General features: G+C 30.7%; 3 protein-coding genes across 3 annotated transcripts; 2 read left to right on the forward strand and 1 right to left on the reverse strand.

The window, feature by feature from the left end:
• Positions 1-501: 501 nt before the first annotated feature.
• Positions 502-7,327, forward strand: LOC130902778 (2-(3-amino-3-carboxypropyl)histidine synthase subunit 2). Its single transcript, XM_057815064.1, has 6 exons — positions 502-783; positions 2,012-2,124; positions 2,200-2,423; positions 3,604-3,747; positions 4,822-5,075; positions 6,098-7,327. The coding sequence occupies exons 1-6, from the start codon at positions 628-630 to the stop codon at positions 6,536-6,538; spliced, it is 1,332 nt and encodes a 443-aa protein (XP_057671047.1). The 5' UTR covers positions 502-627; the 3' UTR covers positions 6,539-7,327.
• Positions 7,328-7,348: 21 nt separating this feature from the next.
• On the reverse strand, positions 7,349-9,589 carry LOC130902776 (lethal(2)neighbour of tid protein). The gene is made up of 2 exons (XM_057815063.1): positions 9,219-9,589; positions 7,349-8,509 (listed from the first exon to the last, which is right to left on the reverse strand). Exons 1-2 carry the CDS (start codon positions 9,496-9,498, stop codon positions 7,365-7,367), a joined length of 1,425 nt encoding a protein of 474 aa, XP_057671046.1. The 5' UTR covers positions 9,499-9,589; the 3' UTR covers positions 7,349-7,364.
• Positions 9,590-9,733: 144 nt separating this feature from the next.
• On the forward strand, positions 9,734-14,588 carry LOC130902779 (cytochrome c oxidase assembly factor 7 homolog). Its single transcript, XM_057815065.1, has 5 exons — positions 9,734-10,033; positions 10,083-10,366; positions 11,793-11,895; positions 13,633-13,779; positions 14,403-14,588. Exons 1-5 carry the CDS (start codon positions 9,934-9,936, stop codon positions 14,516-14,518), a joined length of 750 nt encoding a protein of 249 aa, XP_057671048.1. The 5' UTR covers positions 9,734-9,933; the 3' UTR covers positions 14,519-14,588.
• The last annotated feature ends 1,954 nt before the right edge of the window (positions 14,589-16,542 follow it).

Genomic DNA, 16,542 nt, shown 5'->3' on the forward strand with positions numbered 1-16,542 from the left:
ATTTATAGAGAAAGGAGAAAAATTATTTTAGGTACAGTGGAATAAATAGAATGTCATCTAATAACAGAGAATAAAGAAATGCATAATTTTCAGAGCAAAACTATCATAATCGGCCTGGGTCAGACGGTCTCTTATATTTCATCATTTGTTCCAATCAGTTAACGGCTCTGTAATTGAAATAAGAGGATATTTATTTTTCTCATTGTATTGATTTCAGCTTATTTTCTTGATTTTATTGTACTTTACGTCAAACGGCGTCACGTTTTGAAACTCATTTACTGTAAATGAGTTATGTAAATTTTACATAATGCTATCCGTTTTCGCTTTTGTATGTAGATTTTCTAGGGTAATAATTCCGATACGCCTTTGTTCTTTGTCGAGAGTTCGAGACACATTGTATACACATCGTTTAATTGTCATGTTGAAAATAAGTGAATATAGAGCCGACCATAGACAATTAAAAAAATTAGCTAGTTTATGACATAGAACAGCAAATCTTTTGCCATATGGAACCACACAATGATTTGACATGCATATTGAAATTAACCTTTACATCTGGTATGAAGTTTGTTTACAAGAAGTACTTAGTAAACTTGGATTTATAAATATTACAATTTGTATTTAAAGATGACAAAACTTGCATTTTCATCAAATGAAACTACAAGTATAGAAAAACCTATTGAGCTGACACGTTCTCCTGTTAACACGAATCCAGATGACTTAGACGATGTATATGAATTAAATCGATGTGCCCAATGGATTCAACTCAATAAATTTAAAAAGGTAATTAATATATTATAATGTGATATAGCTTTACATTTTATATTTTTATCAATAAATGCACGACAATTAACTATTATATAATTATATTTTTTTTATCATGTACGTAAGTTATAAACACCAGTGGCAGACACTTTAATGATTAATGCTGCTAAACTAATAAAATTAAAATAAATAAAATGTTGGCAAACAAAATAGTATACTTCTAATTATTTAGATAGAACATACAAAAGATTATCAATATCAGTATCTGACAAATGCAGATTTTACATAGATACTTAGTAAAAATTATTTTTTTCAAACTTTTAGAGAAATTTTTGGTAGTAGACTTGGATAAATTTGGATGGCTTCTTCTTTGCCGTGAATTTAATCAATTCAACATTTTTTTCTTCATGTTCTGAACAAAATATTGGGAAAGGTCCATTTTTTCCAATTGGGATATTTTCCATGAAATTTTTCCCAAAGGATGGTTCTAACTGTTATACAAATCAAAAATATGTGTACTTAAAGTAGACACACCTCATTTTGAAAAATAAAACAAACTAATTTGGATTACAAGCCCCGCAGTTTAATGGTTATTACTCTAAAGTCACACAAATTTACACTATCAAGTATATACTCTCAATTTGAAATTTAGGAGCCTGTATTCAACAGTACTTACCATGGCAAAATCTTATTAGAATTCACAGAATTATCACGATTTAGTCAAAGAACATTGCTTACTCGTGTGCCACCAATTCAAATATATTAGGGCCTTGATAACTGAAGATAAGGACGTGATGACAATGGAGATCAATGCAAGAGTTGCTGTGGGAAACAGATGCTTCTGGGCAGTGTCCAAGGAGAGCTCCAGTTTAGGGTGCTCTCATGATGGTCAATAATCTGCTCCATAGTCGCATACGGATGTGTAACATGAACTATGATGACGACAAGTGAGCAAATTTTTAACTGCTGGGAACATGAGATCCTACAAAATATTTTTGACCCTGTTTGCAAGAACAGGATCCTGAGGAACACTTGGCTGATAGATTTGGTGGCGCGACTTCATTAGTTGGGGGATCCAGTTAGGGATTCGACGTTGGAGACACCATGCTCAGGACAGAAAGGATTGGTAGTTGATTGTTGAGAAATCCTGGTTTTCATAGAACCGTAGCGCCGGTTAAAGTAGAATTTATTGATATATATTTGATGATTTCTCAAAATAATTAACGGGAAGTTTTGTTTTCTATAGGTTTGTCTTCAATTCCCAGACTATTTACTTCCAGATTCCAGTAATGTGATTTTGAAACTCCAGAGTATTTTAAAAACAACATTGTATTTATTAGGTGATACTGCATATGAAAGGCAAGTACAAAATACATAGAAAAATAAAATAAAGTCTGGAATGTTTATATAAAATCAACAATTTCATTATTTCAGTTGTTGTGTAGATTATATTGCAGCTGCTCATATAAATGCCGATGCAATAATCCATTTTGGTCCTGTTTGTTTTTCAAAATCGTCTGCAGCAATTCCATTTATAAATATTTATGAAAAGCTTCCACTTAATATTGACCAATTGAAGGATAATTTTAAAGAAACTTTTAAAGATGAAAACCAACAGGTGGTGGTTATAATTGATGTCGGTTATATCCATTTATTTGGTAAGTCTAAGTATACATACACAATCTGTTCAATCATTCAAGTGTTTTCAGATTTCCACTTTTTTAAATATGAAATTTGTATTAGGGTCCATAGTAACTATTTGAATCAGTGTCTCCCAACCTGAGTCCCACGCCACACAGTATATTAGGTATAATTTGGCTTGACGAGACCAAAATATCAACTGGGTATTTGGCGTCGTCAAGTGATTCTCGCTGAATGGCCCATGGCAACTTTTGTGATGTTTCACAGCAGTTATTTTGTGATCATTTGAAACAAGTGTCCAAAAAAACTGTTACAGATATAGCAACTTTGATGTCAATATGTCAAATCAGTTATTGGCATCATAATTTCGACATTTCTAATGATGAACGTACTCAGAACATATTTGAGTTATTTACATATGACATTCGACGCGGATTAAACCAACCAAGCAGTGTGACGATCAACTCGCTTCGACTTTTGGTGATGGTTTCGCTAGTTTTCCGAATTCAATAGTAGCCGCACTTCGCTACAGGATGAATTTCGTGAAGGTCGTCCAAAATCGGCTGTTGTACCAGAAAACATCGATGCAACAAATGGTTGTGTGTTTTATACAATAATAATTGGACGTGTCGCGATTGTCCCATCAGAGCAACGTAGAACGATCAATTCTGAATGGTACACCAAGTTTTCGAAAAATCCAGGAAAACCAACCGCAGAAGTTATAAATTAAAAACAACTCAGATTCCTATAAATTAAAGATCAGATTAGAACTTATCTATGGAAATCCGGGATGGTTGTAGCCCTCAACTGAATTCCCAGTTGTTGGAGTTGAGTTTGTTTGTTTGTGGTGTACGTGTACCGATTGAGTCCTTTCGGCAGCTGTAGAACTGTGGGAAAAAATAAAATGAGGAAGAAAACGGGAACACGGATGGAAATTAATGGTGAAGGAACGAGTAGAAAGAACAGATTTGAATAAAAAGGAGCTTATTCTTCAACAAAATAGAAAATACAAATTTACCGAAATTCATTTTGATTTGAACCTTCGAATCAATTAAATCTCTCAATTTAACAATCAGTTTTTTAATATTGAAAATTTGTACGTTACACAGGGGGCACAGAAATTTTAGAAAGGCCAAGTTGAGGCATTGCACAGAAAAGATTGGGAAACACTGATTTAAATAGATTTCACCTTTTTAGACAAAATAAAAAGTATTTTGGAAAGCTATCCGAACATTATGTTACAAAGAATTGACGAGATGGCGACTTGTTCCTCTGGACAAACAGTTTTCTTTATAGGCAGTAATGAAATGAAATTATTAAATGTAGCTCTAAGTTTGAAACGTAAGTAACATCTTACATTCAATATTATAACTTAATTATCTTCAATTTTTCACTTCTTAGACCTTATTCGTGGTAATTAGTCTTGATTTTAGGTCTTATTCAATAAAAAATTAGTTTAAAATGACATGTAAAAATTGACTTTTCCACCTACTTCGGTCTTTATCAAATATATAATCAATTTATTTAGCATCCGGCTAGAAACATTTCACATATTTATTTTATAGGAACAGATTATAAATTTATATTTTTTTATTTATTTTGCTTTGAAGAATCATTGTTGTCCCTTTATTTTTTCCTCTCATATTTCTAGCTCAATCAGTTGCTATTGAAATGTTAAATGTATCTTAATGTCTTCAAGGCACTTTTGCACAGTTTGTCTCCAGAGTGGTAGCAATCCTAGAAGTTCTTTTGGATCTTAGGAAGGCATTGGTACCAACTGATAAGGCAGAAACTTGAATATATTCTAACCGGAAATATTTTAGATATTCTTTTTCAAGATTTCCTTTTTGTTTTCTGAAATCACATGTCTAGCACTTCGTTTTGAGTGACTTTAACTGTGTTAGAATCTGTGGAGTGTAGTGCAAATTAGACCCCATCATATTCCACTATTGGATGAGATTTAAATCTGGTAACTGAAGTGGTTAAAACTAGTAGTAGTAAAAACTCGACGACAACTGTATTTTTTGAGATATAGTATGTAGAAGTGCCTTGTCTTCCTGGTAAAGGACAATGCAGTAAAGTAGTTTATAGGGCATTATCATCATAATGATGAGTTGTCATACAGCCATATTGTTGACTTCCTATACAGCTCTTGATATCTTAAACTCATGTCTTTGCAGGTGTTTAAGATTTATTAATGTCTTTATTAGTGTAATATGATGGAAAATGTTTTTAATTGGTAATCGAAAACATGAGAACTAGTTTGAGAACATTTTTGTATAAAGACTTTCATTTTTTTTCCTCATTTACAGTGAGTTTAAAAATATAATTAGAAAATACAACAAGCAATTAAGTGGTTAATCATTTGATGAGCATTTATAAAAAATTTTCTTTTTTTGTTCTTCTTTATTTTAGCCCTCAATCTATATTATTATGAGGGAAGTATAAAACTATTCGAAGCTACGAATAAAATAATAAGAAGAAGGAATTACGTCGTTGAAAAAATAAAGGATAGTGAAACTATTGGGATAATTATCGGTACATTGGGAGTAAAAAATTATTTGAAAGTGATAGAGAGAATGAAAGCATTAATTAGTCAAAGTGGGAAAAAATATTATCTTATTAGTGTTGGGAAACCTACTGTTTCAAAACTGGCGAATTTTCCAGAGGTAAGAAAAATTTTCTTCAATCTTTTATTTAACATCTACTGTAAATTTAACATTTCAAAGTATGCATAAATCTAAATATTCATATAGGATGTTTAAGGGAGAAGGTCCAAATATTTGCCCCCTTTTATATATTTGATAATAACAAAATAAGTACTCCTATGAATATCAAATTCAGCTGTATCTCGTAGTCAAATGCCATTTAACATCTTTATTTTTGTTTTCATGTGCCCAATTATTACACACACACCTTTTGTGTCATCCCTGAAATGACCATTGCAAAACTTGCATACCGTATCTTCCCCGTCTGAAAAGCCACCAATTTCTTCCATATCGTGATCCTCTTTAGCTGGAAAGAAATCATCCGAGTCTTCATTATCCTCTCTTCATCCGACTGAGCAGTTATTTCTGTCTTGGTAGCTTTTGGATTTTATTTCCCTTTGAAGTTTTTTTCCCTTGTTACTTATATTTTGTATTGATGTTTTCATTTGAGATTTTGAAGATTTTTTTCCTAAATTCCATGTTTTTTTCTCAATGTTAGTATTGGCAATATGTGGAAAGTACATATTAAATTTTTCACGGGCCCTGCTTTATTCTTTGAAATACATTCAGCTGCACCAATTTCCTTTGACCTTCCTGCCATATTTGCTGCAAATTGAGGTCCAGTGTTGTCTTCTGGTCGAGGCCCTATATCATTCGAGCAGCCTGGTTGAGGCTCTATGTCCTTAGAGCAGTCTGGTTGAGGCTCATTGTCCATATCATCCTCCAAGCGTTTCTCATGTTTTGGCTGTCTGCTTGGAATAGCACCTCTATAAAAAACTGTAGAATTATTTACATTAATTTCTAGGGGATTTTACTTTATACACAATTTTTTTTAAATTGGAAAATAAGATAGTTACAACCCTTTTAAAGATTGAATCGAATCATAGATTTTTAGGCTTAGTATCACCCCTAGAGATTAACATATATAATTCTGGATCACCTCGTATAAAAAATACTCCAATAAAAATTATATTTTGTTTCAGTTAGACGTTTACGTGGCGATAACATGTTCGATGAGTGAAATTTATTGTAACAGAGATTTTTATAAACCAATTGCTGTACCTTTTGATGTCGAAGTAGCTTTAAACGCAGACCCAGAAAGGCATCAAGATTTCACATTCAATTTTAACGATTTTATCGACAAATGCGGCATAAAAACTAGTTCAGAATCACGCGGAGATGTCAGTTTATTAACAAATAAGCTACGATTACCTAATACAAAGGAATCTACAAATAACGACGAGGACAATCAGTCTTTAGCTTTAAAAAGTAGCGGTACATTAGCACTACAAAGTTCCGGAGCTGGGTATTTGGCTCAAAGGTCTTGGCAAGGTTTGGAACAAAAACTAGGCCAAACTGAAGTAAGATTGGCTAAAGAAGGACGTTCGGGAATAGCGTCGCAATACGAAAATGAACAGTTTTAGAAAAATTCTTAAGGTATACGCAGCCAATATGGCCATGCCAAGACATTTAATGTTTTTACATTATGATATTTCCAAAATTTAGGATAACCTATAGTATAAAGTATATTATTGTAATAGTCCAGTCATTTTATGCTCTTTACACCTTAATATTCGGAAAAATTCCTGATGGGCTGAATTTTTGTATACACCTTTATTACATTGTTGTAATGAACATGTGAAAAATCGACATCGATTTAGTGTTGTAAAGGTCATAAGGTCACAAAAATCGGTATTAAAAATAAATACAATTGATGGTATACAATACTATATGTGGGTGCATCCTGTTGAGACAATCAAATGATATATTTGTATTCTGTGTTATTTATTGTTTGACATATGTCAGATGTTACTTCCTGTAATGAATAAGATATTAGGTTAAGGTGTGTGAATAAGTACATGTGACTAGTGACTGGATTGAAGATTAACTTCAGTTTATCAGAAAGAATTTTGTCAACAAAATATAAAATAAACTTCCATGGTTCTCAACACATCCTAGTTGCTTTCCCAACGTTCCACTCCAAAGACAATTGATTTTACACCTAACCTAACAGAAAAATTTTAAACAAATTTAAATATTAAAAAAATGGCCAAAGTCACCCAACTTTATGGTTTAGGTAGTTACCGAGCTGAGGAATTGACTACATTACCAACTTGGGCTTATTGGCTGCATGTACCTTAGTTGAAAGGTTTGCGATACTTACTAATAGATTAATAACGATTTTACATCTTTCAATAAATCCGTTAATCAATTTTTTTATTAATGATACAGACTCAAAAAATAAGTAATTTATTTTCTCATATTTTTATAAACACCAAATAACAAAACAATGTGACAACAGTGTAATAAAGCACTTGAAAAATCGGTGCTTGGATATACATTCCAACAATATTCTATCAAAGCTAACAATAAAAATTTTAATGGTACATTGTATTCAGTACAAAATACTAAATATGGTAAACTATGAAAATACCAACTATAAAATTGATAGTGTAACGATCTGGCACAAGCAACGCCAATTAAATTAGCAACGAAGAAAGGCAATACGAATAACTGAACTATTTTAGATAGTTTATCTTCAATTTTAACAGTTTCTGATTCTTCTTTTACTCTTCCGCTGTCTTTTAATTGTTTTTCGAAAGAACGTACGAAAGCTCTTTGACTTTTAGTCATTTTCTTTTCTTCCTCTTTCGATTGTCTCTCAGCCTCTGTTTTCTCTCTAATAATTTGCAGTCTCAATTCACCAGTGACCATATTCAATTTAGCATAACTACTCAGATATTTTTTCAAATGGGGTAAAAATAATAACAGCAACGATACGTGTAATACCAATAATCCTATATGAAATAGTTTGTTTTCGAAAATTTCTCTTGATAAGAATCGGTAGTTTACAGTCCATTTGTGTTCGAAAACGCGACCTAGATCAAAACTACCCTTTAAATATGACACTGGATTCCCATATAAAAACGGAAAACCAAGTACTAATTGAATTACCCCACAAATAAATAAATTTATAAACGTATCAACATAACTCAAGTTCGTTAAATAAGCTAAAAGAAGACACGGGGCGTACAATAAAATATTCATTTTTACAGAAACTGCTAATGAATAAAATATACTACCGAGTAACCATTTGTTATCTATGAATAAGTTTAAACTTATGTAAAACAATAAAACTGCTACGGGATCATTGAAAAGTCTTAAAATGAATATAGAATGAATCCTATATGATGTCAAAGTTGTAATAATCAAGGCATAAGGTGGTAATTTCATAGTTTTTCTAAATATCCTTTGTACTAAATAGGTTTGTATCAAATAAAAACCTAAAAAAATGTATTGAGCTAATAAAATATTTGTACCTTTCGAAGTTAAGTAATAGAGTATGGTATAAATGTATACAAAACCAGCTGGGTATACCAAAGGTCCTGTATCACCTGAAATATGAAACACAGTTTTTACTATTTTTATTGAATCATAAAGTACATATAGGATACTTAATTGTGGGAGACCAAGAACTGTTGAGCACATAGACCTTCAGATAGGCTCGTCGTGCCCCTTGGGAATGAAGGGAATTGTAAAATTGATTTGTCATTTTTCATACCTGAAGTCTGTGATTCATATGATGTTTTGATTAAGACAAAAATAGTAATCATAAAACTGTTTGAAAATTCAATGCAGAATTAAATATTCAAAGACCTAAAAATTGTTGACCAAACTTTCTTAGAATAATTTAAACAGCAAGTTTTATTCAAAATTTCTGCAACAAATTTTAAATGATATATTTCTGTTTATTGCATCTGATCACCTAGATCTTTACTGGGGATATCTAATAAATTAAATTGCTGTTAGACCTGTAAAGTAAGGAAATTACAACAAATAAATCCAAAAAGGTTACATAATGTACGGGAAGCTTTTGTGGTCTAGAATACAATTTTAAAATACCTCATAATATATACTAAATTGTTCTTAAGACTACAAAAAATGCAACATGATATTTATTTTTTGATGTTTTTTATATATAAAAGTAGCACTTTCAAATTCATATAGCGTGAAAAGTTGTTTCCATTGACATGTTTGATTTAGAAATTTTCTTGAAATGAATTAAAGAAACTTTTCATTCAATACTTAAATAAAAAAATATACCTTTCAAATCTTTATAGTCCAATGTTCCATTTAAAAATCCTTCAACTTCTTGCATATAGGCAATCCAATCGATCTCCGTGTATTTCACACATTGGATAATAAATATATTCAGTATTGTTTCAAAAATTAACAAAATTAAACAGACTGGCCATAGGTAATGTGGATCAAAAACAATTTTTAATAGATAATCTTTTTGTACAAATTTTTGAAGTTGTAACATGATGGTTCCTGATTTTTGGGATTTGCTTTGAGCTTTTTTATTTTTAGTAGTTGGAACCATCTCAAGTTTCGAACATACTGTTTATTGAAATCGTATGATAAATTTTGGAAGATAACCTAAATATCTTCTTTTTTGATACAATGCAACTCGCCTACATATAATGACAATAGATAGAAAAAGAATTAAAATTTATGCAGGACCACAGAACTAACAGTGTTGAATTAGTTGATATATGCAAAGCTATAGTTTTAACTAATCAAAATTTAAAAATATATATTTTAATTATCGGAAATAATTTAATTGTTAATGATGTAGCTTATTTTACTAATATTACACATATTTCGTTAGAATGTATTCTTTGTGGTTCTATAAAAGTCATTGCATAATCTACTGTTGATCTTTTGAAATTAATGTGAGGTTATGTCATAAAGATAAATTAATGAAATATTTGACTTATTTAATAATAAATGTCAACTAAACTTTCCGTATCCAAAAATGGCATATAATTTCAAATCAGAAAGTGAAGTAAAAGAATATATTAATAATTTAGGCATAGAATACAGGTTTGGTTGTTACAGCGAAAAAAAACCAGAAGGTAAAATTCAAACAAATTACCTACATGAAAATTAAATCTATTATTTCAGTGTGTCATTTGTTAGCCGATTTTTTAGAATCGATTAAAAAAGATTACGAAAAAGCTGGCAAAGTTTATAGAACGAACTGCGATGATTATAAATATGGTAAAAGTTGTTTAAAATATGGAACTTACAGTTTATTAGGCAAAGGTTCGAAAACATCAGATTACAAATTGGCTTACGATTATTTCGAAAAAGGATGCCATTTAGAAGAACCCGATTCTTGTTTGAATCAAGGATTGCTGCTAATAACAAAAAATGATAAACCTGAGTTGAAACAAGATGTTATTAAAGTAAGCATTTGATTGATTTAACTTATATTTAAAGAATTTTTAAAACCAGACAACTCACTTCAGAGGTATAGCTTGGAATAATATAGTTGTAGGCAAAGTATCCCCTTTTTCTGCTTCCAAGATCTACTTAATAAATTCATTTTTATCTCCATATAAATGAATGAGGAGAATTTTTGAAAGCATATAGATTGAAAATTTTTCTTAAATTGTAAATTTAGTGATATGATTTTTTACAAGTTTAAGTTCTTCAGCTTTTTGTTTTATCGAAGTCTTCTACTAAAGATTTGTAATTGATTTTTACTGGTAAATCTGCTTCGGTGAAGAGTATTGCTATAGGTCCTGCTTCATATTGTTTTTTTAGTAGTTTTTAATAATTTTTAAATCAGAAAAACTTCTTTCCAACTAAGCTGTACTTACAAATATAGACAACATAATTATAATAGCAATGTATACATTAGGATAGAAAACTTCCAGTTCCATTTGACTGGCATTTTTAATGGAGTTTTGTAAATTAGGCACTATAAGTCTTTGTAAAGCTTTTAAGATTTTATGACCTTGCTTTATTCATCTTGAAGTACTAGACCCAAATCATTACAGTGCTTAAAAAATTCAATATTTTAAATTATTCTTTTCATATGGAATCCAAAATTGTTGTAATATTCAGGGAGTGCCGTAAATTTAGTGTTAATGTCATCTACAGCTTCAACATTTTTTTGTGAAGCCTTTTTTTTAAATGATTAGAATCCCACAACTGCTATTTTCTATAAATTTATAGGCTTTTGCAGTACATTAATTAAAGTCTGTTTCTTGAAATTTGTGAATCCACTTACAAAAATTCTCAAAACCGATTCATTAATTTATATCTTACTAATATTTCGAACCATAAAGTGTATTGAAATAATAAATTCCAGAGTTAACATTTCAATTACAATCTTCTCTGTTCTGTATGAAGTATGTGTATAATGAAACATTTTGCAAAATTAAGCTGTGTTGCCAATCTGGCCCATATTTGCTAGGTTTTTATTTAATTTAAAAATAAACGAAGATTTTAAATTTGATTGACATTGCAAAGAGGCTTCGCGAGGCTCCTTTAAGTGCGAGACTGTGGTTAAAGGCCCACTTTACTCACTCCTCACACTCACGCCACTGACTCTCTTATATGTTATATGTTCACATGAAGAAATTAATATTGATAGATTATCAAATGAAAAATCATAACAATCCATATTCAATTTTACTATTAATAAGTCTTTAGAATGGCAAATTAACTTGAAAACATTCACTGTCATCCAAACACATGATACATCATGACACCAAAATTAATACAACAGGTGGTTGAAATGTGCAAAAAATTGATCTTACTGTCTTTTATTTTAATGAATGATATGCTGCATTTTGAACTTGATAGTTTACTTTCTAATTTTAGGGTATGCAGCTATTAGAAAAAGCATGCCAGCACCAAAATGGAAATGCATGTTACTATTTATCAGGAATGTACATTGTTGGTGTAAAGAAGGATAATCTCCCAGGTTAGATTCACATTTTTTTAAGCAACATATTTTTATTTATAACCGAACATTAAGTTTTTTTATTATCGGTTCCGTTCTAGGTATATTTCCTTGAAAACTATCCATTTTAAATAATCTCAGCAGTATCATTCTATATTCAGTACTATTATTCTCCTGTTATCCATGATCCATACTCATTACATTAAGAAGCAGCTAAATAAATTAAAGAGAAACTGTATTAACAAGAAGCCACCAATGACTATCATATGTAGAAGATAGCAAGGAAAAGAACTAAAGAGAAGATTTAAAAAACTGGTGGTAGTATTAGCAGAAACTATGGACTTGAAAAATGAAATGAATAAAAAATGAAAGAACCAAAATTGCTACAGTTGAAATTACATAAGAAATGATCAATGATAAATGTGATGAAGAAGAAGAAAGAAATGGAATTTGGATTGGTTGGGGCTACACTACCATCTTAATATACAAGCAGTTTTTTAGAAAAATGAAAAGAAGGGTGTACAAAATATTTAAGGGAAGCAAAACCTGGATTCTTAATAAAGAATAAAGAAAAAGTCAAATAAGGGTGGATGAAGCTTATATTTAATGACAATCATGTTTTGTATGACAAACAATTATAGACATAATCCAATCTAAGGGGTTGGAAAAACTGAAAAAGGTATCAGATAAGAGGGAAGTAAATCCGTATATTAGAGAATACTAGAGGAAACAAGAGAGTACAGAAGATCTCTTATTGATACTTTAAAAATTATGTGTGCTATTCATTAACTCAGCAAATACATAAATAAGTTTGTGATATCACAAATACTGTGGCTACTAACAACTATATTGCTCAATCTAGCTTTGGAGATTACAAGATGAATAAATTGAAAACAAAATGTTTCAACAAAAAGCCACCGATGACTAGCATTTGCAGAAAATATATAAAAAACTAGTGGTAGTAGTAGCAGCAAAAACTATGGGCTTGAAAATAAATGTATGAGATGAAATAAATATGAAATGAAAGAACCAAAAATGGAGTGGAAATTACATAAGATAGAAGAATAAAAATAGAATAAATAAAAAATGTATAATCAATTGCAAATGTGATGAAGAAGAAGAAAGAAATTTACTTCGGATTGGTTAAAGCAATAAATATGTAAAAGAGAAGGAGATTACAGCACATCTTAATACCTAAGAAGATTATCTAGTAAAATGAAAATAAGGATATACAAAACAGATTTAAGAAGCAAAATCTACTGAAAGAAAAATAGAAATAAAGTATAGATGAAGCAAACAAATAATGAAAGTTGTGAGTTATAATACTAACAAATCATTATAGACATAATCTGATCCAAGAAGTAACAATGGTTAGGAAATCGAAGACAGATAGTAGATAACATGAAAGTAATATGATAGTTTGGAGATTACCAGAAGGAAAAAAGAAGAGAGGAAGACTGAGAATAAATAGATCTTCAGAGAAAAGATTTGTTATTGACATTTAAATAATTATTTGTGGTTTAATTTGCCTAGTTATTAAATTGGAATCATTTCCAAAATATTGATTAAACACCTTACACAATTTTTGAAACCTACTATCAAAAAATGAATTTTAGAAAAATTTGTTTGCTTGAAAATTATGGTATAATAAAAGAGAGGTTTATAGGTAATGAAATAAACTCTTTTAATATTAATCAATGGGATAGTTTCCACTGAAATGGTATTAAAAATTCTCTATATAAGTCACATGAATTTTAGGTAGTCTTTTCCAAAAAGATTACAACCCAGAAGAGTACCTGGTTCAAAAAAATATGAAAAGAGCCTTTGAATTTGCATTGAAGGGATGCGATATGGGAAATATGTATAGTTGTGCAAATTTATCCCAGATGTATGCAAAAGGCGATGGTAAGTGAATCATTTATACCAAGAATGTGTATATAAATAGTCAAAAAATATCTATCTATTTTCATTTCTAATGGTTTTTCTATTATTCTGTATCTGATCCCGCAAAAGGGCTCATGCAATATGAAAGGTTTATCCACCCTTACTTCAGTAAGTCTGTCAAGTGTTTCATTTCCTTCCACTCTACTCCAAATTGTTTCAATAATTGCATTACCTTTTTTATAGTGTTTTCGGTTCGTTGGGTACCATGTGGGCTTCACGAGAACACGTCTCTTTATCTTCATTTGTCATCCAACTATCAACAAATTATCATTCAACTGCCAGTCAATACTTATTGTTATAGGAAAACTGATCTTTGTTATGTTATGACAAATTTCTTAACCTTCATGATGACTTTGCTAAAAAATAAGTATGACTACTTGGTAATAGTATTTCCTTGTTATCTCGATACATTTCTTATTCATGCCCAGCTGGAATTGAACTGGGACAACGTACAGAACGTTGTCGCATTTATTTATTAATTCAATCTACCTTCTGACTACATGCCAATGCCATGTTGTGGTTATATTTCATTTAGTTTGGTTACACTGCACACTTTTTGTGAGAAAATTTTGTTTATTTTGCAGGCGTTGAGAAAAATGAAAAGTTGGCGGAAAAATATAAAACCAAAGCGATGGAAATGCAAAAGGATGCCCAAAGTAATAAAACTTTAACCTTCCAAGAAGGTTTAAATCCAACCTAAATTCAATTAGTAGCAGAACTAGTTTATATTTCGAATTTGTATATAAATAAAACAATAAATTATTACTGAACTGGTTTATTTTTGAAAATATTTGATGATTTGATGTAATTCGATGTTAGTAAACAGTTAGTGGCACTTGAAATTAACAATAATGTTATTAACAGGGTGTTTGACAATAATTTAGTTCCTAACTTAATGGGGACATTTAAGTCCCAGATGTTTCGACTTAAACAGAGATACAATTTCTTGAGTGTAATTTAACTCAACCCCGGTGCGAACCATTGGGATCTGTTGAAGGATACAATAACGTTTCTTATTTTTACCCTCCATTAACGTATCCTCTCGGATTACCAAATTTCTGTCTTAGTGTGACTGTGAAGAATCATAAATGCACCCACTTAACTTCAATTTGTTATTGCATTCATTAGGATTTATGATACACGATCATAAATATAGAGTATTGATTCCGAGTGTCCCTTGGACTCTTAACAATAGGATTTTTTAGTATTTAAGAGCGGTCTGTAAACAGACAGATGTCTTAATATTCTGGCGTTCGTTCGAGTATGATCGTCGGAAACAAAGTTTAACTACTCATTTTGTTATTTGATAAATAGTTTACTTTAAAGTAGTTTTGATGTTTTATTATAATGAATATGGCCAACCATCATTAGTTAGCCCGAAGATACACCAGAATTGAGTAATTTTTTGGTAGTTATTGAGTATCATTTCGAAAAGTGTAAAGAATCAAAACTCAGGTCATGTTTTATCTATTTTAAGCCACGAGGAGTCTAGTTTAACTCTTTAAAGGCTGACGTCCGTAATAGTAACTCAACTTTTTGTTTATTTACTTGCTTACTTACTCCAGAAACCACAGGATTCAGTTAGTTTCTTGACAACTATGTGGACTTTACGAAAATACCAATTATGCCTCCCCCTTTAATATCGTTTTATGTTTAACTATCAGCTGATTGTCGTGCAACTGTCAACTAATTATCGTTCAACTGTCAACTAATCGTCGTTCAACTGTCAACTAATTTTCGTTCAACTTTCAGCTGTTTGTTGTGCAACTGTCTGCTGTTCGTCGTCCAACTTTCAGTTGATGGTCGTTCAATTGTTGATTGCCAATGTTGTGGATGAAAATCGAAGGAACTGTGTTCAAAACTATTTGCGTACACTTTTATGATGGGTTTGTTGATAATATCAGTGATTTTGAACTAACTCTGAAATAAAAGATTAGAAAATCCCTACTAAATATAGACATTTCTTTAAATTTGAGATGATTGACAGTTTTTTTTACATAATTGATATTCGAAATACAATATCTGTAGTATAAAAAGTTATTTATAGATATCTTTTAATTGACTCTGCGCAGATATAAGGAAATTTTCGATATTATAATGGAATTCTACTTCTTTCGATAAATATTTTGAAAATATGCCGTGTCCCATTTACATGCATCAAAAATTGTATTATTGAGAAAACTTGATCACTAAACTAGCAAAAATTTTCAGTATTTTTATTTAATACAAAATCATGCAGCCTATTTCGAAAACATTTTCAATTGACAGTTCGATTTAAGTCAAAAAAAGTATTTGGGTGGCTTCTTACTTCGATAAGCCTTCTGAAGAGGTACCTCAAGTTGAACATCCTGTTTTTCCCAATTTATGTATGACGATAGTAATAGACACCCACCAACTTTTTTGTGATTCACTAGCTTACTATTATTCCAAAAACTACTAAATTCGACCATATTATTGGAAACCATGTAGACTTCTCGAGAATACCGATTATGCCTGCCTATTTAATTCCGTTTGCCATCCAACTGTCGGTTGATTATCGTCCAACTGTCAGCTGATCGACGTCCAACTGTCAACTAATTGTCGTTCAGCTGTTTGTCGTCCCACTGTCAACTAACTGTCGTTCAACTGTCAAATGATCGCCAATGTGACTAGCATCGGTTTGATGATTATGTACTGTTTTTGTTTTAGTTACATATTCTTTACTATTATATATGTAAATATAAA

This window comes from Diorhabda carinulata, chromosome X, assembly GCF_026250575.1.
Source record: "Diorhabda carinulata isolate Delta chromosome X, icDioCari1.1, whole genome shotgun sequence".
Taxonomy (NCBI): Eukaryota; Metazoa; Arthropoda; class Insecta; order Coleoptera; family Chrysomelidae; genus Diorhabda; species Diorhabda carinulata.